This window comes from Salvia splendens, chromosome 7, assembly GCF_004379255.2.
Source record: "Salvia splendens isolate huo1 chromosome 7, SspV2, whole genome shotgun sequence".
In the NCBI taxonomy this organism is placed as follows: Eukaryota; Viridiplantae; Streptophyta; class Magnoliopsida; order Lamiales; family Lamiaceae; genus Salvia; species Salvia splendens.
Window position 1 is genome coordinate 32,534,963 of NC_056038.1, and position 24,635 is coordinate 32,559,597.

Sequence of the window (24,635 nt, forward strand, 5' to 3'; positions counted from 1 at the left end):
TAAATACTCTAAATTAAATTATAAAACTACTCCGCCGGCGAATCATCCCCCGAAGTCGGTGGCGGTGCACCCAAGTTAGATCGAGGCCGAATACCAAGTTGAGCTCTCATATGCGCAATGTCGTCCATATGGGCTTCAAATTGGAGAGGTCCCATTTTTGAAGTGTCAGCCATCGTGGCGAGCAGGTACATGGACATTAGGGTGTTCGAGCCCGTGCCGGAGCCCGAGCCCGACTCGCTTGATTCGCCGCGGCCCCTCCCCCTCCCTCCCCCCCTCGCTCTAGCCGCCTTCGCCGCCTTGGTCCCTTGCGGCCGACGTCGTGAACCGGAAGACCCACCTGCATCATCGGTTGGCGTGCCCTCTTGTGAGGTGTTGCCTGAGCCGCCCTCACTAGACGAGTATTGGCCACTCGCCGTGTGCTTCGTGCGTTTCGAGCTCGAGCCCGAGCCCGACTGGACACTGCCAGCCACCTTTCAAGGTGATGGACTTGCGACCAAACATCGACATGCTTGAAATCTTTTCCGATGTCGCCTCTAAAGACCCGCAACGCCGCTCTCAGAATGTCGGCTCCACTGGCTCCGCTTTGGTAGTTCGCCTCTTCTGCCCTGTATATCGAGCAAAATTTTTTGACTGCTTTGTCGCATCGGTCCCAATGACCGCGGAGCATCTTCACGTTGCGGGGAAAGGTCTTCTTCGGCCGTCGTGCGTTGTAAAGTTCGGTGACTTTTGCCCAGTAATACCTGCGGGTTTGTTGATTCCCGACGACAGAATCGTACGAGACGATGATCCAAGCGTCGTACAGAGCCAACGTCTCCTTTTAGCTGTAAGGATGACGGCCGGCGTCCACCACAACCTCGTCGTCGTCCTCTTCCTCCTCGGCCACCTCGGCATTGACGCCGATCCTGGCGGAGCTTCCACATATCGGCCGGTATCCCAAAGTGCGTTAATCAGGAAAATTCTCCGGAATTTGGGATAATCCCGGCGACGAACCGTACCTCTGGGGGGAGGGACGATAGTATGCATCCACATCAAAATGTGGTGTTTGGTACGCCGCCGGAGTCGTCGAGCCTTGGGTACCCCGCGACGAACCGGTATCGGTAGTACCCAAAACGTTGTACATGCCCGCCCAATCGCCAAACGCGTTCAAGTCGAACCCGCCGCTGAAGTTTCCATCGCCGGACATTTTTACAAAAATTGGAGAGAAGATATTTGAGAGAAGAGTAGATGAGTGTAGTGTTTGTGTGTAGAATGGAGAATGGAAGAGGAATGGAGTATTTATAGAATAATAATAGGAAAATAAAAAAATTAAAAAAAAAATTGTTACCGTTTGTTTCAAACGGTCATACGACCGTTTATTAAAATTAATTTAACTTAAAATTTTTTTTATTTTTTTTAAAAAAATTGGATTTTTTTTTTTAAAAAAATTATGACGTCATCGTGACGACGCCCACTCGCGGCCCGGCGAGTGGGCGTCACGCCTAGCGCCAGCGCGCGCCACGTGGCGCTGGCGCGTGGCGAGACAGCTTGTAGCCGGCCCCTTCCGCGCGATGAGATAGCTCGTCTCGCCGGGACGAGATCGGGCCACCGGCGAGCCATGTTGCTGATGCTCTAACCGACACCCCAAAATCCGAATCTGCATAATATTCCATGTAAATATATGGTTATAGAGACAGCCCACTAACCAATTTTTTTTAAGTATTTAAGCTTTTGCTAAAAGTTGTACATACATATCCAGAAACTAAAATAAATTATTAATGACTTAATTAATTGTTTATAAAATTATGAAAATAGGTATCTTTTTATTTACCTCACACCTTTAACTTAGGTAATTACAAAATTTCATGATTTGTTATTCTAATTTTGATAAGTACTTACAACAAAAGAAACTTGAATTTAACTAATTTTTGTAATTTTACATGCAATTAATCCATCATTAGTAATAGTATAGTTGCTAGGCTTCTCAAAAGAACATGAAATTTCAACTCCTCAGCCATAGTATATAGAAATAAATGTTATGTAACATACTTATATGAGTTTTATTCTTGAGAAAAATAAACCGAGAAACCCAATTGCGACTTGCGAAAATTATTGAGAGTTACTTATTTATAAATGTCTGAAAATGATATCGAAATAACAAATCCTTACTTGTGTTTGGCACTACTGATTAACAACAGGCAATTTAATATGTGAGTTGGTATTAAAAAAATAAAAGGATATTTTCTATAAACAATAAAAATACCTTCAAAAAGCGCGTTGGGAAAAAGTTTAATAGAGATTTTAGGCATCTCTGTTTGGTGAAAGCAATGATTTAGAGGTGAGCATTACTTATATTTGCCGTAAACTGGCAACTGGCAACTGACATTATCATGGTATTAAATTAAATGTCATACTATTGAATAATCAACTCATTTTTCAGAGGAATAATCAACGCCTAAGTACTTAGGTTTTCTTTTAAAAACTCATAAGAGGTTTGAGTTATTATAGGTTGATCCGAATTGCATGTCACGTTGTTTTGAATAGCAACTTACTAGTTTTGGAACAGCTGGAACACCAATCTTGTTGATTACTTCTTTCCTGTACTTAAACACTGGATCATTTCAATATTTTAAAATAAATTAGATGAATGCATAGTATTGATTGAAATGCAGTTTGACTTCTTCAATAAAATACTCTTGATTTACTATGCAATCAACACTTGCTATTACTCCCTCCGTTCCTTGTTAATAGATGCATTTCTTTTCAGCATGGAGTTTAAAAATAATGTGTTAAATGGATGGTGGATAAAGTGAGAGATGAAGAAATAACAAAGTAAAAGAGAGAATTACTTTTTGTCAAAAATAAAAATGACTCAACTAACTTGGAATTTTCCAAAATAGAAAAATGACTCTATTAACATAGAACGGAGGGAGTATTATTTAAAAACTAAAGTCTGAAATTAGTCTTGCATATAGGAGTAGTTGTTCGACGATTTTAGTCTAGAACATTATGTTTGATTCCTTTGTGTGCCTAATCAACAAAATAAAGAACGTGTCTTTCTTCTTTCTCATTCGAACACTCCACGAACTATAGTTCTCCGATTCCTCTTTCATTTTTCTCATTCGAACACTCCATAAAATAATTGACCGGTGATTTGGGAATCGTATTCTCCATGAGCTGGGAATCGCCGCCCCTCTTTTACTTTACCGTTCCCCAGCTGCACACACGACATCCATCTCTTCTATGGAGGAGAACAAAGTTCAAACACAACAGAAGACATCCCTCGATTAAAAATAGAAAAAGTTAGTTGTTCTCATTTTCTTTTATATTCTTAAAGCCGAGGATGCAATGAATTATGCAGGTATAAAAATGATAAAGTTCAACTAAAATATAGCACCTTGAGGAGAAAACAAGAGTAAAAAATCACCAACTAAGCTGAAAAAATAAAAATAAAAATTGTTTAAATTAAACAATTTTTATTTGGTTATGACTTATGTCAAACAGCAAATAAAGGTGGGTGATTCAGTACAAATTGTGGAAATTATGATAATATAAATTATGAAAGAAGGTTGTAGGTTTTGATGTGGAATATTTAGGTACACCGTGCATGTTCGTCTTTATCTGAAATAATATAGTATCACAAATATAATTGGCCGATTTACCTTCAAACAATGATTCCATAAGTCCAGATATATCTCCGCTGTTCAATTCTTTATTTAATTTTATCTATTTTATTGTTTGCTTGTCTTTAAAACAACTCACTAATATTTATCGAGATTTAAGATTTTAGCCACAAGAATACTTGCTTTGTTATTTATAGCTGCTACACAGGAAAATATAGATAGGAAACTGAATCAAGGCCCATGCTACCTGTAAATAGTATTGTGTCTTTTATTTTCTATCAATAGATAGAATAACATCAGCAGATTATATGTATTAGTATCATATGATCATATCACTCTAAAAATTGCAAATTAAGATAAAGATTTGAACAGATTCTAACCTATTAACTTCATTCTAACAAATATATTCTTGGATTATAGCATCTTTACTTCTTGTCTATCAACATCAACTCAAAGTTTCACCAATACAATACAAAATGCATAGAGCTTTATCTATTTGTTTTGCAGCTCCAAAATTGAATAGCCAAGTACACAAATTTAACCTCATACCAAAGATAAACCTCGCTTCAACATCACCAAAGTTACAGACACATACATATCATTTAGGGGGTGGAGTAAAGGAATCGCTTTCGTGAATAAGATCAACATTGGGCATTTTCGGCCGGTAAAAAAAATTGTGCATTTGTTGTGGGAATTAAATCAATCACACAATTTTGGATTTCATCTTTGTTTTGAAAGCCAATGCTAATGGCATTTTCTACCAAAACTTGTGTTTCGCAGAGTGTTGGACCACAATGCAATCTTATGTTCCAGCTCCAATTCTTTGGCAAGGAGAAAACATCGCGGTAGGTACATAGTTGATGATTAGAATCAAGATTGAAATTTCTTTTACAAACTTGTATTTTTGATTTGCAAACTTGTTGGGGTTTGTGTGTGATAAGGTTGTCTTGGAGCTGGAGTCGCCAAAGCTTCATCTCTCCGTGAGCTTGTCGACTAACCAGATTTCACTTGTGGTTCAAAACCGAGAGGAAATCGCGTACTTGCCTCGTGAGAGATAGGTAGAATTGAGATCTCCCGTGTTTTTCTATATATACTCTGTTTGACATATTGAAGAGAGATTTTCTCTTAATCGAAGCTACTGAAAGATAATGTAATCAAATCAAATGTTATCAACTACTTTTCAATGTTCTTATAACTTTTAGGAGTGAAGTAATAAGTATGCTTTAGTTCTTGATCTAAAAGGTTGATAAGATTGAAATCCCAATTATGTGATCATCTGATTTGTCAATCGGTTACAATAGACAAATATTCTGTTTAATTTTTTTTGTCAACGTTGTCAAAAATAGTTTTGGGAGAGATGGATAGTGGAAAAAACTAGAAGACGGAAATTAGAAACTATAAATATATACGAAGACAAAGTGAATGTAAATTAATTTTTATCCTTAGAATGTAATATTGATTAATTAATAATTTAAATTAAAAATATCCAAAAACAATAAATATATAGTACATATCTAAAAATTTTACATATATTAGTAGTTGTGAGAAATCAACAAAACCTTTAAAAATAAATAGTACTACTATAGTAACTTATTAAAGAATAATTTTTTTTCTTCGATATGTATGAATTAAATTTAAACTGAAAGAAAATAAACATAAAACAGATTTAATATAAGAAGGAATAAAGAGAAAGAAAAGGACACGGATTTATTTAACATAAAAAGTAATGACATGAAAGAAAAGTACACTGCCAAAAATGCTATTGGGTTCGAAGTCTGGCGGTTAAAGCCCACAAGAAATTCCAGCTGCACTAGGTCAATTTTTAGGAAGGTTTGTATACATACATATGTTAAAAATAGGGAAAGTGCAAATTGTTGAGGGACCAAAGGCCCTCCTGTAGCTCAGCTAGTGCTAGTACTAGTACTGCACATAATATTTTGTCTATTGTAGTCGAAGACTATTATATGATGACCAACTCTTTTTTTTTTTTGTCTCTGCCAGTGGCCAATGATGAAGCTATAATAAAAATAACAAACGACAGTTTTATTTCAACAAGAGAAACCACGATGAAGCACAAGAACATAAACTAAACTACAAAAGACAAAAAGTAGTTCAATATAGTACTACTAGTAATCTAGTTTAATAGAAAAAATATTCTTTAACTGCTATAGTGTTATATTTTTATTTAAGATGAATTTTAATGAACCTAAGACAGACATAGGTTATAAAATATCGTACTCATTTCAAAATTATCGTTAACAATTAAAAATATAGAAATTAAAACACTAGTTTCGATCTTAAGCACATTCAAACACTCCTATCATTTAATTAAACACTAATGTCACTAAGATTTCTCTAATAAAAAATAAAACGTTGAATGAGAATAAATCACTAATTAAAATTTTGCAATATTAGTTATCAAGCACATAAAAAAATGAAATATCTTCAGATTTCTCTATTAAATGAAAGATTAGATGGAAATAAACCACTAATTCATTTATCTATTTTGTAACATTAGAACTCAATCAAGACCATTGACATTATTATTTCTCTTACAAACCAAATAGTTCAATGCGAATAATTCACTTTGATTTAACTATTTTTTGTGATATTAGATCTCAAGTATATTAAAAAAAAATTAATCAAATACTAATAATGTTATCAGGATCAATGTCTCTAATAATCAAAAGGTTGGATGAAAATAAATCACTAGTCGAATTTTGTAATATTAGGTCCCAAGCACTTTAAAATAAATGAAAACGGTATTCACCATTTGTCCAACAAAATAAATGATTGTAAGAGTTTGCCTGAAAATGGAAGTTTTGTTTATTTTTGCATGCAACATTAAAAAAATAAAATACTCCGTATGACTTTTTTCTGTACTCTTGTAAAGGTTGGATTATTTTACAATTATACTCCATGAAAGACAAATGGTTTTTTTTTCATCACTATTACCATTTTCATGAAAGATCATAATTTTTTTTAAGAACTATGAATTTTAAGAATTATTTTGAATTCAAATTAATTTATATCATAATTGTTCAATGGAACGTAAGATCAAATAAAATTACTTTTAAATCTTCAGTTATTTTGAATTCAAATTAATGTAGATCTCAACTATTCAATTGTCTTAAGATTAAATAAATTTTCCAATTGATCCATGATCAACCGAATTTAGAACAATTGAAATTTCCAATTCAAACATTAAATTATTCAACTACATATGGATTTAAAAGCTATTTAATTAAATCTAAAATTTATTTAAATTCTGACTACTCAATGAATATACAAGGCCAGCTGATTTCATTTAATGCGTATTAACTATACCATTTTTATTAATATATTTTAAAATCATGTTGATTTGGAATAATGGAGATTTATTAGACTTTGATTTGGGAAATCGAAAGGACTCTTTTATTTGGAGAATGAAAACGTCTTTATGGTAATATCGTGCGAATAGGGTTAATGGAGATTTATTAGTTGTTGATTTGAGAAATCAAGGAGACCCTCATTAATTTATTAATTTAATTGCGTAGATTTGGGAAAATGGTTGTAACCCTATTTTTTTTTCTATATAAACAAATCCCTCCCCTCCTAACCATATTCACTTTCCTCTGCCTCCTCTTTTGCATGTCTTACTTGTTTATTTCTTCAATTCCTTCAATTCGTATATTATTGATTTTTTTTGCACCCATAGAATTTCGAAGCTTTGAATTCTTTCCGAATTCTTCTGTTGCTATATTTGAATCTTTACTCTTTTGAAAATTCGTATTCTATTGATTTTTTTTGAAGAAGTGAGACTCAAAATGGGCTGTTGATTTTGATATCGAATACTCCAATTTAATTGTATTATTATTATTATTATTAGTTGATTCAACGGAGGTTTCATGAGTTCTGGATTCAACGGAGGTTTCATGAGTTCTGGATTCAACGGAGGTTTCATGAGTTCTGGATACTACTACCAATCAGCTGCTAGCTTCTGTACCTTACCCATCAATACTGGATATTCACACACCCTTGTATCAACCTTCTTCACTTCTGGTTTGTGGTTTTATATATTATGCCTTACTGTTTATTGTTTATTTTCCAGTTCAGGTGAATTTATTGTTATTATACCATCCACAGGGGTCATGTTCAGCAATTCAACTCATGTTAATACTGTGCCATTGTATTTGAACTCTGTACCATCTAATGCTCCACCATCTTATGTCTATGCTCAACCATCTGTTGTTAATCAAGGTATGGTTTTCTTCTGTTTTTGTATTATTTTATCTTATGCCTTTTTTTTGAATTTGATATCATTTTGTTAATGCAGTTGGACCCCCTGAACTTTCACCTGCTGCGCGTCTGCTCGCTAGAACTTACGAAAACCAGGCTCTTGTATTTCGTGATGAACAAGGACAGGAGAGGGTTTATTGTTCTATCTGCTGTGAGTATGGATCTGGCTCTTCATCTAGAGGGTACGGTTACCACTCTCCTGATGGGAGTAGAAATATCACCGTACCTGCGTTTGAAGCTCATCGTGGTACTAAGTACCATGCTAAAGCTGTGATTGCTAAAGAGAAGGGGAAGTAGCCCCTTGAACCTGCTGTGACTGCTCCTGAACCTGTTTTTGGTGCTACATCAGAGCAAGGGTCTGTGACGGCTGTCACTGTTGAAGTCTCTTTGCTTCAACAGCTGGTTACCCTCATGGAGAAGGTGGACACCTGCATGGAGAAGGTGGTCACCTCAGTTGAGGAAATAAAAGCAATGCTAAATGAAAAACAGTAAAGCTGCATCATTACAACTATTTTGTGTTCTATGATATGTCTCAAATTCCTTTTGTGTTCTGTGATATGAATATTTCAACAAGATGTAAGTATCATATGACATAGATTGCTTCATTTCTCAGGAATTATCAATATTTCCTTTAGTCAACTCATTAACCATTGAATTACAGTGTGTACTTCTTTATGTGAATAAAACTGATAGTATTAACTTGTTCTGTCTCATTGAAGAACCAGAGAGTATTCTCAAGTAAAGGCTAATCATCACATTAAACCTCACATAAAAGCAAATCATGGGAGAGAAAAGAAGCTGATATTTGGTGGATCAGAGAGGCACATCAAGTTCTCAAAATGAAATTGGGAGTTCAAAGATCCAGAATAAGAGACCAAGGAAATCAGATTCAATCTAACTTTCCACAGAAAGCAAAAGCAAATGCAATATATAACTTAAACTGATTCGGATCCTATCAAGAATCACAAAAAAAACACATGTTTCTATCAGTAAAGTTTGAAAAAGAAATTTAAATTAAAAGAGAGGCACATTTTGCTTGCAGACGCATCAAAAAAACATTCTTGAAGGGAACAAAACAACGTGGGCAATTGAAGAAGCAGACATACCAAAGAAGTGGCCTCCTCCTTTTGGGCAAAAGGGTTTCTCTCAGAGCTGACAAAATAACCAAGCAAAATACTACAAGGTAAAAGCAGTGATGGAGATTGGAGTGGGAAAGACAAGTATGAGTAAAACTGAAGAAATACAAAGCCTTATATGTACAGTACAGACTTGAAGTAGAAGGTTGAGTTTCATGACTAGTTAACCTTTTTGACTGATTTAATAGATGAAGAGATGGGAACATTGGGAGGCAGAAACTAGGACCTTGGAATATCAATTTTCAAATGGTATGTTTATTTTTTCCTTCTTTGACATTTGCTTTATTTGACATATAGAATTTACAAGAAGTCTTTATTTTGTAATGATATAGATCCAAGGAGGTTCCAATTCATTCACCAAACCTCATTTGGAAGGAGACATCTTAGATATTGGAGTCAATACAGATTGTTGCGACTGCCGGTACAATATATTCCTCTTAAAACTTTTAAGACTATGGTTGCATCAATTAGCGTTCGATATTTTGAAATTTTTTTGGCAGGTTAATTTTCTTCAACAGTTCTTTCAATCAGTCTACCAAGTAGACTATCTCACTCTTCGACATGGCTTCATCACAGTACGTACTTTCTCGGTTTCACTTGCACAATATTTCAGAATGTTACTATTGAATTATCTTGTCACCTTCTTTTGCTATCATTGTTTTATTCAGGCTCATTTCTCTGAAGGAAATAGCTTCGATTTCCAGAAGTATATCGAGAGAGCACTTGAGAAAGATTTTGAGGTGGCGGTTGGTATGCGGTAATTCTTCTCCATCCAACAGTCATTGCTAATCGAACGACTAGATACGAATTTCATGACTGATAATGCCAGCTTCTGTTTTTCAGCCTCTGGATTTGGGTGTTCTCTGTGCTCTTCATATTCTTCAATGCATACGGTAAGGCTTTTAAACAAAAAACAATTGTACACTGCAAATTCCAATAGATAAAGCTAACATAATTCCCTTCTCTAAATGCAGTATTCCATAACTATGTTTGGCTTCCCTTCATCCCATTAGTGGTAAGATATGAACATAGATCATACTTTGATGCTATAGTAATCCGATATACGGCCTATTAAAAAATGTTCTGTCGCAGATGCTGCTCATTGTTGGCACTAAGCTGCAAGGCATCATTACAAAAATGTGCTTAGACACTAGTGACAAGTCCCATGTAATCCAAGGAACATTGCTTGTTAGACCAGGCGATCACTTCTTCTGGTTCGATCGTCCCAGATTCCTCCTCCACCTCATGCACCTCCTCTTGTTTCAGGTACTACTCGTCTTCTTTTTCTTGATCATGATCATCCAGCTACTCTACTTTTGTTCACATCAGATAATGAATGGTTCATCTTCGTTTGCAGAACTCGTTTCAACTGGCATTCTTCGCATGGTCTTGGGTGAGTACCAAACCAGTGATCCTCTCTCTGTGTTTAGAGTTTAGAGAACTCATTCTTGTGACTGACCTACATGTATGTTGGTTGATGGATAGTACAAATTTGGACTGAGGTCGTGCTTCCACCGCAATAATAATAAAACTAAAATAAATATAAATATTTAGAAAATAACGGTTATTCGGTTCTAACCTTTCGGTTCTCTGTTAGAACCGGAACCGAGATTAGCTTAAACTTAATAACCGGAACCGAACCTCAACCTTATTTTTTCGGTTTTCGGTTAACCGAGAACCGAAAAAATAAGGTTCGGTTTTTGGTTAACCAAGAACCGAGAACCGAGAACCGTTTCCCCAAGCCTAGTATTATTGAACATAGTACGAGAATTTGGTTTAAAAATAAAAACGGGATTAATAATGTGAAAATTGAAGAGTGGTATAAGTGATTTGATTTAATAATGGAAGAGAACGTGCAGTTAATAATGCGATGGCGGAAGGGAAGGGCACAACTCACTCACGTAATACAAGTACAACCCATCTTTCTCGTCGACTACGCGGCCTGTCCCCAGACATTCCTTGCCTGTTCGCAGCGGTTGAGGTGGGACCGAACGGTCATGGCCGCATCATCGGCCTTTCTAAGAACCATTCTTCCGTGTGTCAAAACCAACACGTTGACCATAGTTCTCATAAAACTCATTAGTATTGTCCAATGTTGGAAACCTACTATCAACAAATTAAATGGTTTGAGTTCGATAGGGCAGTCTGGTGTATTTAAATCTAGACTGTTAAAAACAAAGCAAGTAAGTATGATGAGGCAAAATAATAGTACTACGTAAAATACAATAAGTTGAGATTCGTAGCATGACAAATACAACATCAGGTCATATAAGATTACTACGCATAAACCAGTCATAATAGTTACAAAACGATGATCGTAAAAGAATCATACAAGTGCTATGAAATCATGCCTACAACTGATATGATCATAGGTCATACTAAAGGTAAAATCGAAGCATACCAAATAACATATTATAACAAGACTATAAATGAGTCATATAAGTTAAATGACAAAATGCCTAAAACTGACAATGATCATTGGTCATACAAAAGAAGGAATAGAGCATAACAAATGAACGAATCCTTCAAGATCAAATTGCCTAATCCTATGATTCAAAATCGGAGCCATCGATCTTCTAATCATAATATCAAATCACCTAATCTTATGGTTCAAAATTAGCCTGTATTTCTGGATTTAAATTCATTCTTGTTTAAATCAAAATCATATTGATACATGTTGATAACTTTATCTCTATGCGATCATAAAATATGAGTGGACATATAATAAATATTATCGCTATATTAGTGTATTTGTTTATCTTTCTGTTTGCTTAACTTATTATGGTTAAGTAAAATAGAACAGATTCCGAAAGATAATGATTTTGCATATGATTTTAGTTATTATTGTGACAATTATCATAGCAATTAGAAATACAAAGCAACGAAAGTTGCTTCATACATAAATCAAAGCGTAAACAGAAATCAGATTTTTTTGTTTTATCCAAAAATATTGGAATCAAACTTTTTTCTGTAGAGGTTGACTAAATATTTACTCAATCATTATTAAAAAAAAAAAAGAAAAACAAAGAGAAAAGGAAAAGGAAAACAGAAAACTAAAATAAAGTGAAATAAAAGAAAGAATCATCTGCCCTTCCCTCTACCTCACTATTGTGGTTCAATTCCTGCACGAAAAATCAATCGAAATCAAACCATGGCTTCTCGCGACAAGAAACCCTCAAAACCCTCCACCAGCCGGACCGGCGGTATTCGGACTCTCTCCGACCTGAATAGGACTTCGGCTCATGACTCCGACAGTGATTCCGATGGACCTCAGGAATACTATACCGGCGGGGAGAAAAGGTCCCTTCTTGTGATTTCCTATTTTTCCAATGTTTGCCCTAATTTAAAATTCTTCCTACTTGAGGGTAATTAGCTGTGGCTTCGAATTTACGCTTGCTTTCTCATTACCAATTATTGGATTTTAGATTTTAGGGCGCTGTAATGTTTGTGAATTTTGTTCAGACGTCTGTACTTACACCTCAACAACTTATTTTGGGGATTTTTCTCTCTCCATCTTGCGTGTGATGATTGGTACCTCTGGTGGTGGTGGGATCTGTTATTGTGGTTTAGAGTTTTATGCTGCATTTGATGGTGTGATTGGTGTCAATTCATTGTATCTTGAGTGCTTAATCATTCTTCTTTCCTGTAATGCTATGGTTGGTAGATTAGTATTAAGGATAATAAGTGATCCCTTGTTGGATTCCTGAGAGAAGCCAGTCACATCACATGTATGTGTATGTGATGTCGACTGATAATTCTACGAGTTTCCAGGTTGCATGATCTGATCTTGTAGCTTGTGATCAAGTTCAAGTTTGTACTACTTGTTCCCCCTCTATTCAATAACATATTCATAGTTTGCTTTGTTCTATTTGGAGAAAAAAGATTTCATCTTTCACTTAGGTATAGTTGGAGACTCTTCATCTTGCTAATTATTTTATTTTCAGCGGTATGCTTGTCCAAGACCCGTCCAAGGGTAATGACGTTGATGCAATTTTTGACCAAGCTCGACAACTGGGGGCTACACAAGGGCCAATGGAGAATCTTCAGCCATCTTCGAGCTCAAGAAGCTTTGCTGGGACAGGAAGGCTGCTTTCAGGTGAAACTGTGCCAACTGCTCCACAGTAGCCTGAGTCGGTTGTACACAACATCGTTTTCTGGAGAAATGGTTTCACTGTTAATGATGGCCCTTTGAGGAGCTTGGATGATCCTGAGAATGCTTCATTTATTGAGGTAAGAGGGTAAATGTTATTAACATTTTAAAGGGTTAACAGTAAGGGTTCAACTGGGAATTGGGTGGTCGATATGCTGATACTTCTCTGGGAGCTATTTCTTGGGATGCCCTTATGATTGTGCGTTACTCCTTTTGTTATTGCCAGTTTCTCGTAATCACTGAGAATGGTGGTATTATACATTTATACTTGTATCAGATTGCACACCATGAAACCATTCCATTCCACATTTTCAAAGTAGAATTGTAAGATTGAATTATAGGATTTCATGATGTGTGAATGACTATGCCATATGTGCTTTGTTGTGATGATTCTTATTTGCAGAGCATCAGAAAGTCTGAGTGCCCGAAAGAGCTGGAGCCTGCAGACAGGAGATCCTCTGTTCACGTCAATCTTATAAGAAAGGATGAAAACCGCCCTGTAAGTGCATTCTCAGTCCATCTTATAATCTCCATGCTCTCCTTCAAGCACATCAATCTCAAACTTGAATTCGTTAAACAGAGGCCTATTCATCTCTCCCCCACACTTTTCATGATTCTTGATCTGCTAGCATCCTAAGTGCTGAAACATTTATGTGCATGTGAAAGTGAACGTATGCATCAAGGAAGATGTTCTAACTTGTATGTTGTGGCAGGAACCAGAAGTACGCAGTGTTCCGTTTCAGGGAGTAGGCAGGACTCTGGGAAGTAGCTCGGCAACCGTATCTGACCCTGATACAACTATTGCTGCTCCCCTCCTGAGTGCCCCTGCCCCTTCAGAAGGCCTTGTGGTAGATAAATCACTGCCATCCACTTCGATTCAACTTAGGCTTGCTGATGGAACTCGAATGGTTGCACACTTCAATCACCACCATACAATAGCTGATATCCGGTCTTTCATTGATTCATCTCGGCCTGGGGGCACACGGTCTTATCAGTTGCAGACAGTCGGATTTCCTCCCAAGGTCCTCACCGATCTCACCCAGACAATTGAGCAAGCAGGGTTGTTGAGCTCGGTCATTGTTCAGAGACTCTGAGAACCCCATGGTATCATCGTCAAGCTTATAGAATGGTGTTTCTGAAAAGAACAAAATATTCGGTTGAATCTAAACGCCTCTAAAGCCTGTTTCCTTGTTTCGAGTAAGGATGGCCACGACTATCTCTGCATACTGTGTTACAGTTGAAGGATGATGATGTTCTATAATCGAATTTGACTACTGCATTCGTCTTTCATGGTTTTCATTATATGTAGTACGTCTTATTCCCCATTATGATGATGTCATTCTTGTTCATAACTAAGCATTCAGTTTATATTTTATGGTGTTCCTTGTATACATTTAGAATAAAATTAAGCCCGAGTTCTTACTATTGAATAGAGATCATAGGGTAGGGTCTAATTTTTTAGAGAATGAAAATTCATGATTTGGCTCCACTAAAAGATGTCTTGGGCTACCTACAGGTCGTAGCGCAGTTGACAGCGCAGGGTTGGGTGACCTTGAGGTCACGAGTTCAAATCCCGCCAACCGTTGGGAGACTTTTGGTCTAAATCCCTAAACTCGGTCGTACAGGATTAGTTGGATTCCTCCAAATGCAGATTTGGTACGAGAATGCAGATTCAGTACGAGTTCAAATCCTGTTAACTATTGGGAGACTTTCGGTCTTAATCCGCAAACATGGCCGAACAGTCGGATTCCGCCAAAGGTAGATTCTGTACACCTGTGGTCGTAAAAAAATGTCTTAGGCTCAAAATAAAAAAAAATGTCTTAGGCTCAAAATAAATTGCTAGAATACTTTGTTAATCATAGGATTCACCTTATTCTAATTTACAGTTGACGCGGTAATGATAGTAAAGCTAGATAAAACATGCAATTTATTGAAGTTAAAATATAGTACTACTCCGTAATTCATAAATTATGAAAACATGACGCCTTTTGAATTTATTATTTGCATTGTTGGTTTTATTTTATATATTTAGTTTATTTTTAATTTATTAAAAAATATTATTGAAAATTGTAATACATAACTATAGATCTATATCCCTATACTCGACTGTTATGTGTTATTCTAATATGGATTAATTAATTGTAAAATATTGGCTTAGTTTTAATCCACCAGCATGAATTTTGAAGTCAAATTATAGGTATAACTCAATTTATTTAACAATTATTTGAATATGTTAAATATTATTATTAAACTTAATTCGTAAGCAAATTTGAAAGTTCTATTTGTCTAATATACTAATTCAATTTATAATTTTCATTCGGTTTATATGAACAGGTAAAGTTTCACATGGAACCAGTGACTAAGCCAGAAATTCAATTTAGCATGAGCAAAAATAAATACTCCCTCCGTCCCATAGAAATTGGCCCTTTAGGGTTGCACGAGTTTTAATGCGTAATTTGGTAAAGTAAGAGAGAAGGAGAAAAAATAGTTGAAATTGTGTAGTGGATGGTGGACCCATAAATGAAAAAGTAAAAAAGGAGAAAAATGTTACCATAATGGATATGTGACTATTTGTATGAGACAGACGAAAAAAGAAATATGGTAAATTTCTATGGGACGGAGGGAGTACATGAAGAAATTTTAGAAGTTTGAGGTGGAACATTTACTAAGGAAATTACACAATTTTAAAAGTTCATTAACTCCGTCCGCGAATAGGAGTCCCGGTTCACTTTTTCTATAAATGGTATTAGGGTCTCACCTTCCACTAACTCATTCCACTCACGTTTCATTTAAAACTAATATATATAAGTGGGACCCCTAGTCCACTAACTTTTTTCTACCCACTTTTCTTAACATTTCTTAAAATTCGTGCTGCCAAGAAATAGGACTCCTAATGACGGACGAAAAGAGTATAAATTAATTATATTGAGGTCGAGAATTGCCCCTTATTCCCTCTAAGTGGATCTGCCCCTGCATGGAACCGACATATTATGTAATCCAGGGAGATAATTTGCGATAAAAGAACCCTATAATAACTAATATGACTTTTATACCAATGATTTACGATTACTACTTTTAATTTTTATTTATTTATTTATTTTTGTGTTTAAAACCAATCGTGCCATATTCAGTGGGAGAGATTTCAGGAAGAAAAAAAAACCATTAAATTAGCTAACATTTCAGAATTTGAGATTAAATTTGCTGATCTTTCAGAATATGAGATCGAGATATGTGTTTTTCAGAATAAGGAATATTCAAGTTTTTTTTTCCTCTTCTTTTTGAAGTGTTGGCGGATATATTGTAAACTATATCGCCAACGCTTCAAAAAACATTCGTATTGTTGGTGTCGTAACTAAAATTAGAGGACTTAAATGGAAGCGTCCTATAAAGGTAAAAGATTAAGTTAATTTTTATAATTTAGGAATGATTTCTTTTGCGTCCTAAATTATCATTATTTTTTAAATTTTTTCAGCGCAAGTAATTGCATCTCGAATTTTATGTCCTTAAAAAACAAGTTTTTGTAGTGAAGGATAATGTTGTTGTTATTGTGCTTGAATCTACTAATTAATAAATTAAGAAGTTGCAATTGCATGGATCTATCACATCTCACAACTCACAACTCACAAGCTCCCCTAACTAAAAAAAATGCGTATATATACAGCACACATGCATATAATAATTGTAAAGAAATTTAGTGTTAGTAAAAAAAATTGTTGATTGAAAATATCCCTAACTAAAAAAAAAGCGTATATATACAGCACACATGCATATAATAATTGTAAAGAAATTTAGTGTTAGTAAAAAAAATTGTTGATTGAAAATATTGTAGTGTATAAATAGATGCAATAGCAGCATGAGGGTAATATCTTGTCCAAATCTGGAACAGCAGAATCAAAATACTTAGAATTTAAAGAAATGGGTAGATTTATGGAGTATAGTTAATGAAAATGAAGTGTAACAGCAGCGTTAGCGTTGTTGGAAGATGCAGGTTTCCAATGCCGTCTGTTGTTTCAGAGCACCTCCTCTCGTTTTTGCCGGCGGCGATATTGGCTCTGACCGCCGCTCTATCTCCGGCCGAGAGGGAAGTCCTCGCCTACCTCATTTCCCAACGCAAGTCTACGCCGGCGGCGGGGGGATGACCACGCGGCCTGCTTCAACTGCAACTGCTTCCGCTGCTACATGAGCTATTGGGCCAAGTGGGATTCGTCGCCGAACCGCCAGCTCATACAAGAGGCCATCGACGCCTTCGAGGAGAGCCTCAGCCGGAAAGAAAAGACCAAAAAGGAGAGGAGGAAGGGCAAAAGCGTCAAACTCCCTATTTTGAATGAGCCCCAGCATTCGGAACCGAGTTTGACCGATGTTGATTTCTGTTTCGTTGACTCACACACGGCGGCGGAAAGCGGTGGTGGAGGCGAGCAGGAGGAAGAGGAGGAGGAGATTGTAAATAATATTTACAATTATAAGTTATAAAAATAACTGCATGTGTATAATACCTAATTTCTAAACATTATCATCCAATTGGAACAATAATAGTCATTCACATATAACTAATTTATTATTATTAAATAATTTTTAAAATTTTAAGTGATGAAAATAACGTAATTAATTTCTTGATGCTATGAAACCAAGCTAATTCCTATATTCATGTTCAGTCCATAATCATCATTTTATTTGATGCTGCCGGCCCGGAATTGTCACCGGCGGTTCGGAACCGTGAACCGGAACCGCGGAGACGGTTTGGAACCGGGACAAGGTTCGGCGATGCCGGTTCAGGGTGTCAAGAAATGAAGAACCGTAACCGGCGGTTCGAAACCGCCGGTTTGCCGAAAACCGGCGATTCGAAACCGCCGGTTCCGATAGCTTTTCAGGCGGCAGGCGGTGGTAGTGCGGTGGCAGGCGTAGGGGTGCAGAAACCGGCGGTTTGGTCGGAAACCGCCGGTTCCGGCAGCTTTTTCCGACGGTTCCGGCACCTTTTTCAGGCGGCAGGCGGTGGCAGGCGTAGGGGTGCAGAACGGTCGGAAAACCGGCGGTTCCGAAACCGGTGGTTCCGGCAGTAAACCGGCCGATTTCAAAATTCAATTTTATTTTTATTTTTATTAAATCTGATTTTTTCTCCTATAAATACCCCCTCTCCCATTCACTTCTACTCACCCCATTCTCTTCTCAATCTCAAAATTTCTCTCATCTCTATCTCTATTCTCTCTAATTTGCTCAAGTTGTTTACTATAATATTTGTACAAATTGTTCTTATAATTTACTTCAATTGTGTATCATAATATCATATACGTCCTTCACTACTCTAGTTATACTCTCTCTCTACTCTTAAATTTGGTATTATTATCGCAAGTTACTGGGATAATGACTAATGACTTCTGACCAATAGTTATTTCTGTTTACGCGGAAAATAGGAAAATATAGTAGTTAAACAAACGATTCCATGTGGACACTGTTGAATATTTGTGGACCATTGAGTTTTGGACTTACATATTAATTATTTGGGCTGACCCCCATCCAATTAATATTTGAACCCAAGTTTCTGGTGCAGGCCCAATGTGTTAATTGGCCCGCTACTTATCTGCTTGCTCGGATGGCCGCCACGTAGGCAGCTCCACGCGGATCCTGAGTTGCAGCCGTTGGATTTGATGTGTGTTTGTTAAGTGAGAGGCAGACCTCTCACCTACCCCATTCAACTCATACGCTCTATTCTCTCTCTCTCTCTTCTTCGAACTTGCTCCGACTTCTCTCTAGTTTTTCGGCGATTCTAGCCGGAGCTTTCCTTCCAGCTTGCGTTTCCACCGAGGATTCTTGATTCCTAAGACATCTATCGGGTTAGTTTGAGAGTTAGGCAACTTCTTCGGTTTCCTTCTCAAACCCTAGAGTTCGGTCTTTCTTCTGTGACCGATCTCCTGAGCTTGTAGGTGGTGTGGTGAGAGATCTGAGTTCGTGACTGTGTTCAGAGGAGACTTGTTGTGGTCCGCGTGTTGAGGAGGCCTACTGTGGTGGTAACCGGTGAAACCTAGGGTTTCTGGGGTCCTTGTTCAGTAATACTCCCTTGTGACATTTGGTTGAAGCTTTGGAGAGGTTCTTGGCCTGGTGTAGTCGCCTGTTGCGACCTGAGCCATATTCCAGTGCTTGTAACCTTGTCTTGCATAGTTTCATTGTGTGTTTAGATCCTACGGGATCATTTCTTGTGTTACTAACATTTCTACCTAAGTGTACATGGTTATTGAAGAAGATGAAGACTCAAGTTCCGTGTTATACTTGCACTTAGTCTAGGGTTCTTCAATTGTAATATCTTGTATCAGATTAGTGTGTAATCTTAGTATCATACTTGTATTGGCTTGTACCTCTGAGATTAGTCATCTCAGACCCAATCAATAAAAAGAGGTCCCGGTAATTAGTGAATCCTAAGCGATCTGATCCCTACAGACACAAATTAGAGCCACGGGGGGATCGCTTAGGCACGCCGGGTCGCAAAATTAAGGAGGTGGGCTCTTCAGAGTAAAGCTCGGCCTCCGGTATAGGCCCTGAGGTAAGACGGGTTCTCCTTAACGATAGGGTTCCCGCTCTGGTAAATTGGCTGAACCTCTCGCTTACTGCTTTCTTAGAACCCTAGGCTTGGGCTTTTGTTGCTAGTAGTAACCGCTGACCGCGGTCTAGGTTCTGTGCTCTTGTTTTTCTTGCATGATTCTTGGTGTTTACTGCTTTCTCTTCTTCCGCTGCTTGCTTGCTTACCTTTTCTTACTCAAGGTGTGTATCTTAGAGCTCAGTTTTTGTGTCTTGAGTGAATTACCTATCCACCCTGTGCCTTAACCGCCTTGAGTGACCCCCTGCGCCCCCATACATTGGGTGATTGTAAACTGGGAAATCCTCTTGTCGGGGTACACGTGACAGATAGGGAGGAACTCTTATGGACTTGGTAAAAGTGTGTCTGGGATCACCTTGAGTTGTAAACCTGTGTGTGTGTGCTGGTTGCTAGTTGCTTCTGTGATTCTTGAATGAAAAATCTCTGCATACTTGTTCCTAGTGGATTCTTTGACTGTTGGCTGTTTAAATCCACTATCTGTGATAGCAGAGTTGCTTGCTTTGCCCTTGGTGCTGTTGGTTCTTTTGTGTGTGTAAAAATCTTTCTCAAAATGACCCAGTCAGTAGGCATTGTCCCCTTTAATGGGAAAAATGATTTTGTGATTTGGAAACAAAAAGTTAAATGTGTTTTAATTCAGCAAAAGGTTTTCAAAGCTGTTGAAGGGACTTTTCCTGATACTATGTCTGCTGAGAAAAAGGCTGAGTTGAATGAATTGGCCAGGTCTTCAATTATCCTCAACCTTTCATGATTTTGGGGCTATTGAATCTGCCTCTGAGATGTGGACTAAGCTGGATACTCTCTATACTGAAACCTCTATGTCCTGCAGAATGTATCTTCTGGAAAAACTTTTTAAATTTAAATTGGATCTTTCAAAGGACATAGATGATAAAACTATTGATGAGTATACCAGCATAGCCCTCATGAATGTTATCCCTGATACTTATAGTGATGTTAAGGCAGCTATAAAGTATGGCAGTGACATTGCTCCTCTAGACCTCATCATAAGTTCTTTAAAATCAAAGGAATTGGAGCTTAAAGAAAACTATAACCCTAAATCTTCTCAAACTAAGGCTTTGAATGTAAGAGGGAGGTCTAAATCTAGAGGGGATGGCAGTAATTCCTCTGGGAATGGTAAGAGGCAGGTCTAGGTCTAAAAGTAAAGACCCTAAGTTTAAAAGGAAATATTTTAATTGTGGTGAAGTGGGTCATTACAAGGCAGAATGTACTATACCCAAGAAAGGTAAGAATCCAAATGGTAATAACCAGATGGAGGCTGTTGCAAACCTGGCCAGGGAAGATGGTTCAGATGGTGTTTGTTTTATGAACCATGATGTTTTTTCTGTAAACTCTGCCTCTGAGTGTTTCTTTACTAAAAATGACTGACTAATTGATTCATGATGCACTTTTCACAAATGTCCTTTCAAAGAGTCTTTTACTGAGTTCAAAACTGTTGAAAATGCTTTTGTGTCCATGACAAATGACAAGAAGTATAAAATCCTTGGCATTGGTACTGTCATGCTAAAGTTTGAAAATGGTTATGTGCTTTACTTTGAATAATGTGATATATGTGTCTGATCTGAATTACAACCTGATTTCTTGCTCTTGTCTTGAATCTGAGGGTTTTGAGGGTAAGTGGGGGCAGGGTGTTATGAACATCTGTAAGGGTGTGCTATGCCTGTTCAAAGCTGTGAAAAAGTGTAATCTGTATGTTTGTACTGCTAAGTCCCTACCCTGTGATGATCATTGTGTAAATCTGGTTAAAATGGATAGGGCTTTACTGTGGCACAATAGACTTGGGCATATGAGTCAGAAGGGGTTAAAACTTTTGAAAATTTTTGAAATTTTGAGTGAGTTGGATTTCAAAAATGACCTCCCCTTTTGTGAAACTTGTGTGATGGGAAAATAGCACAAGGTCTCTTTTCCTTCCCCTGTGACTGAAAATGTCAGTCATTCTGTGTTAGAGTACTTGCATATGGATGTTTGGGGTCCTGCCTCTGTAACTACCCACTTTGGATCTGTGTATTTTCTGTCCATTGTGGATGATTTTTCAAGAAAAGTTTGGTGTTTTCTTTTAAAACATAAGTCTGATGTTTTTTAAACCTTTTCAAATTGGAGAGTTTTAATTGAAAATCAAACTGGAAAGTGTATCAAGACCATTAGAACAGATAATTGCCTTGAGTCTTGCAATGCTCAAATGGATTCTTTGTGTCAAAAAACTGGGATTATGAGACATAAAACTACTCCTTACATCCCTTAGTAAAATGGAGTTGCTGAGAGGATGAATAGAACCTTGCTTGAAAAAGTTAGGTGTCTTCTGTCCAAAAGTGGTTTGTCAAAAAAGTTTTGGGGTGAAGCTCTTTATACTGCTTGTTATTTGATAAATAGGTCTCCTTCTGTAACTCTTAAGGGCAGATGTCCTGAGCATGTTTTTACTGAAAGAAAACCCAATCTGTCACACCTAAGGGTGTTTGGGTGTAGTGCTTTTATTCATTCAAAAATTGATAAGTTAGACCCAAGGTCTAGGAAGGGTGTTTTTGTTGGCTATCCTGATGGTGTTAAGGGTTATAGGGTGTGGGTTAGGGATGAACCTGGTTTTCTAGGTTGTTGTTAGTAGGGATGTCATCTTCAATGAAGAGGACTTCCCTTGTATTGTTCCCAGGTCCCCTGCTTCTCCATCCTCAGATGGTGAACCTCTTAGTAAGATAGAGCAATCTGAGGAGAGGCCCTCAAGTGAGGTGGAGTCCCAGGGCAGTGATGCTTCCACTGAGGTGGAGCAGGTGTGGAATCCTTCCCCTAGTAACCCAGATCCTATCATCCCTGAGCCTCTAGAAAACCAAGACCCTGTTCCTGAAAATGTTTTTGATGGTGAACCACAACCCAATAATAATCTAGATTTACACAATTATCAGTTGACTAGGGATAGGGTTAGGAGGGTTGGTAAACCCCCTGATAGATATGGTTCTTTTGTGAATTTGATTGTCCTAGCTTTTAATGTGTTTGAATCTGATGGGAATGAGCCTCAGTCTTATAAGCAGGCGCAAAAGTCAAAGTTTTGGGATATGTGTTTTAAAGCTATGCAAGAGGAGATCCACTCTCTATTTGTCAATAATACTTGGATCCTTGTGCCTCTGCCCCCTGGTGCCTCTGTAGTTGATTGCAGGTGGCTGTATAAATTGAAAGATGAAGTTGAGGGGTTGAGGTACAAGGCTGGGTTGGTTGCCAAAGGTTTTACTCAGCAAGAGGGGATAGATTATACTGAAATTTTTGCTCATGTAGTTAAGTTTACTACTGTTAGAGTGATGCTTGCCTTATGTGCTCATTTTAATTGGGAATTGAAACAAATGGATGTCAAAACTGTTTTTCTTCATGGTGATTTGGATAAGCCTATCTATATGAAACAACCATAGGGTTTTGTGGATCCTAATTTTCCCAATCATGTGTTTGCTGAAAAAGGCTTTGTATGGTCTGAAACAATCCCCTAGGCAGTGGAGTATTAAGTTCAATACATGCATGCAAAAGCTTGGTTTTATTAGAAGCACCTTTGATGCCTGCTTGTATGTGAAAGATCTTGATAAAGTTCTTGTGTTCTTGCTGCTTTATGTGGATGACATGCTTATTATGAGTCATTGTATCAAGTCTATTAAACATGTGCAAAGTGCCTTATGTGAAAATTTTGACATGAAAGATCTTGGTGATGCTAAAAAGATTCTGGGGATCAATATCCTTAGGGATAGAAAGTCCTCTTCTCTGGTTCTTCATCAGGAGCCTTATGTGCAAAAAATTCTTGAAAAATTTAATATGCTTGGTGCTAAAATTGCTTCTGTTCCCTTAGCCTTAGCTGCTCATTTTATGCTGAGTAAGGACCTTTGTCCTTCAACTGAATCTGAGGTTAAAGCTATGCAAAAGGTCCCTTATTCTAATGCTATTGGCTCTGTGATGTATCTTATGGTTAGCACTAGGCCTGATATTGCCTATGTTGTTTCTTGTTTGAGTAGATACATGTCTAACCCTGGGCCAGTACATTGGGAGGCTCTTAAGTGGCTGCTTAGATACTTGAAAAATACTTCTAAGTATGGTTTGTGTTTTTCTAAGCATGATCAAGGTGTTGAGTTGTGTGGTTTTGTTGATTCTAACTATGCAAATGATAAGGATAAGAGGAACTCCACAACTTCCTATGTGTTTCAGGTTTGCAGGTCTTGTGTTAGTTGGAAATCACAACTCCAATACATTGTAGCTCTGTCGTAGTCTACGACAGAGTCAGAATATATAGCCATCACTAAGGCTATGAAGGAGGCAATATGGTTAAAGGGAGTTCTCTCTGAACTCAAGTTTATTAAGTGTGCTCCTGTGTTATATTCTGATAGTCAGTCTGCCATTCAACTTTGTAAAAACTCTGTTTTCCATGATAGAACTAAACATATAGATGTTAGGTTCCATTTCATTAGAGATGTTATGGAAAAAAGTGAAGTTTTTTTTACAAAAAGTGCATACTGATCATAACCCAACTGATATGGGTACCAAATGTCTTTCTGTGGATAAATTGTTGTCATGCATCAAAAAATGCACTTTGATTTTGGTTAGCATGTGCATTGCATGTCCCGGGGAAAGACCTTGTTGGCTCTTTGAAGTCACAAGGCAAGTAAAAGTCCAACAAGACTAATTGGCCTGGCCATCTGGAGTCTTGGTTAGGCAACCTGGCTACTCTCTTGACTAAAGAGCCTTAAACTCTTTGGTGTCTGGAGATAGCCTTATAGGCTATGATGAAGCAACAGCTGACTAAGGCTCTCTCCATGTGCTCCCAATAGGTCCAAGGTGGAGAATGTTGAATATTTGTGGACCATTGAGTTTTGGACTTACATATTAATTATTTGGGCTGACCCTCATCC

The 24,635-nt window shown here is 37.3% G+C and overlaps 1 protein-coding gene and 1 pseudogene across 1 annotated transcript; both read left to right on the plus strand.

Annotated features, from left to right (window-relative positions):
- The first annotated feature begins 7,145 nt into the window (after nt 1-7,145).
- On the plus strand, nt 7,146-9,774 carry LOC121810751. The gene is made up of 7 exons (XM_042211493.1): nt 7,146-7,838; nt 7,915-8,170; nt 8,227-8,233; nt 8,277-8,365; nt 9,208-9,262; nt 9,514-9,588; nt 9,682-9,774. The coding sequence occupies exons 1-7, from the start codon at nt 7,487-7,489 to the stop codon at nt 9,772-9,774; spliced, it is 927 nt and encodes a 308-aa protein (XP_042067427.1). The 5' UTR covers nt 7,146-7,486.
- A 2,293-nt stretch (nt 9,775-12,067) lies between these two features.
- Nucleotides 12,068-14,552, plus strand: LOC121740766 (annotated as a pseudogene).
- The last annotated feature ends 10,083 nt before the right edge of the window (nt 14,553-24,635 follow it).

What these genes read in the sequence shown, in the direction of transcription:
- LOC121810751 (XM_042211493.1), top strand. Translation starts at nt 7,487, where the DNA reads ATGAGTTCTGGATTCAACGGAGGTTTCATGAGTTCTGGATTCAACGGA. An exon ending in ACCATCTGTTGTTAATCAAG is followed by an intron (nt 7,839 to 7,914) that starts GTATGGTTTTCT and finishes TTGTTAATGCAG; the next exon opens with TTGGACCCCCTGAACTTTCA. An exon ending in GGAATATCAATTTTCAAATG is followed by an intron (nt 9,263 to 9,513) that starts GTATGTTTATTT and finishes TTTTTTTGGCAG; the next exon opens with GTTAATTTTCTTCAACAGTT.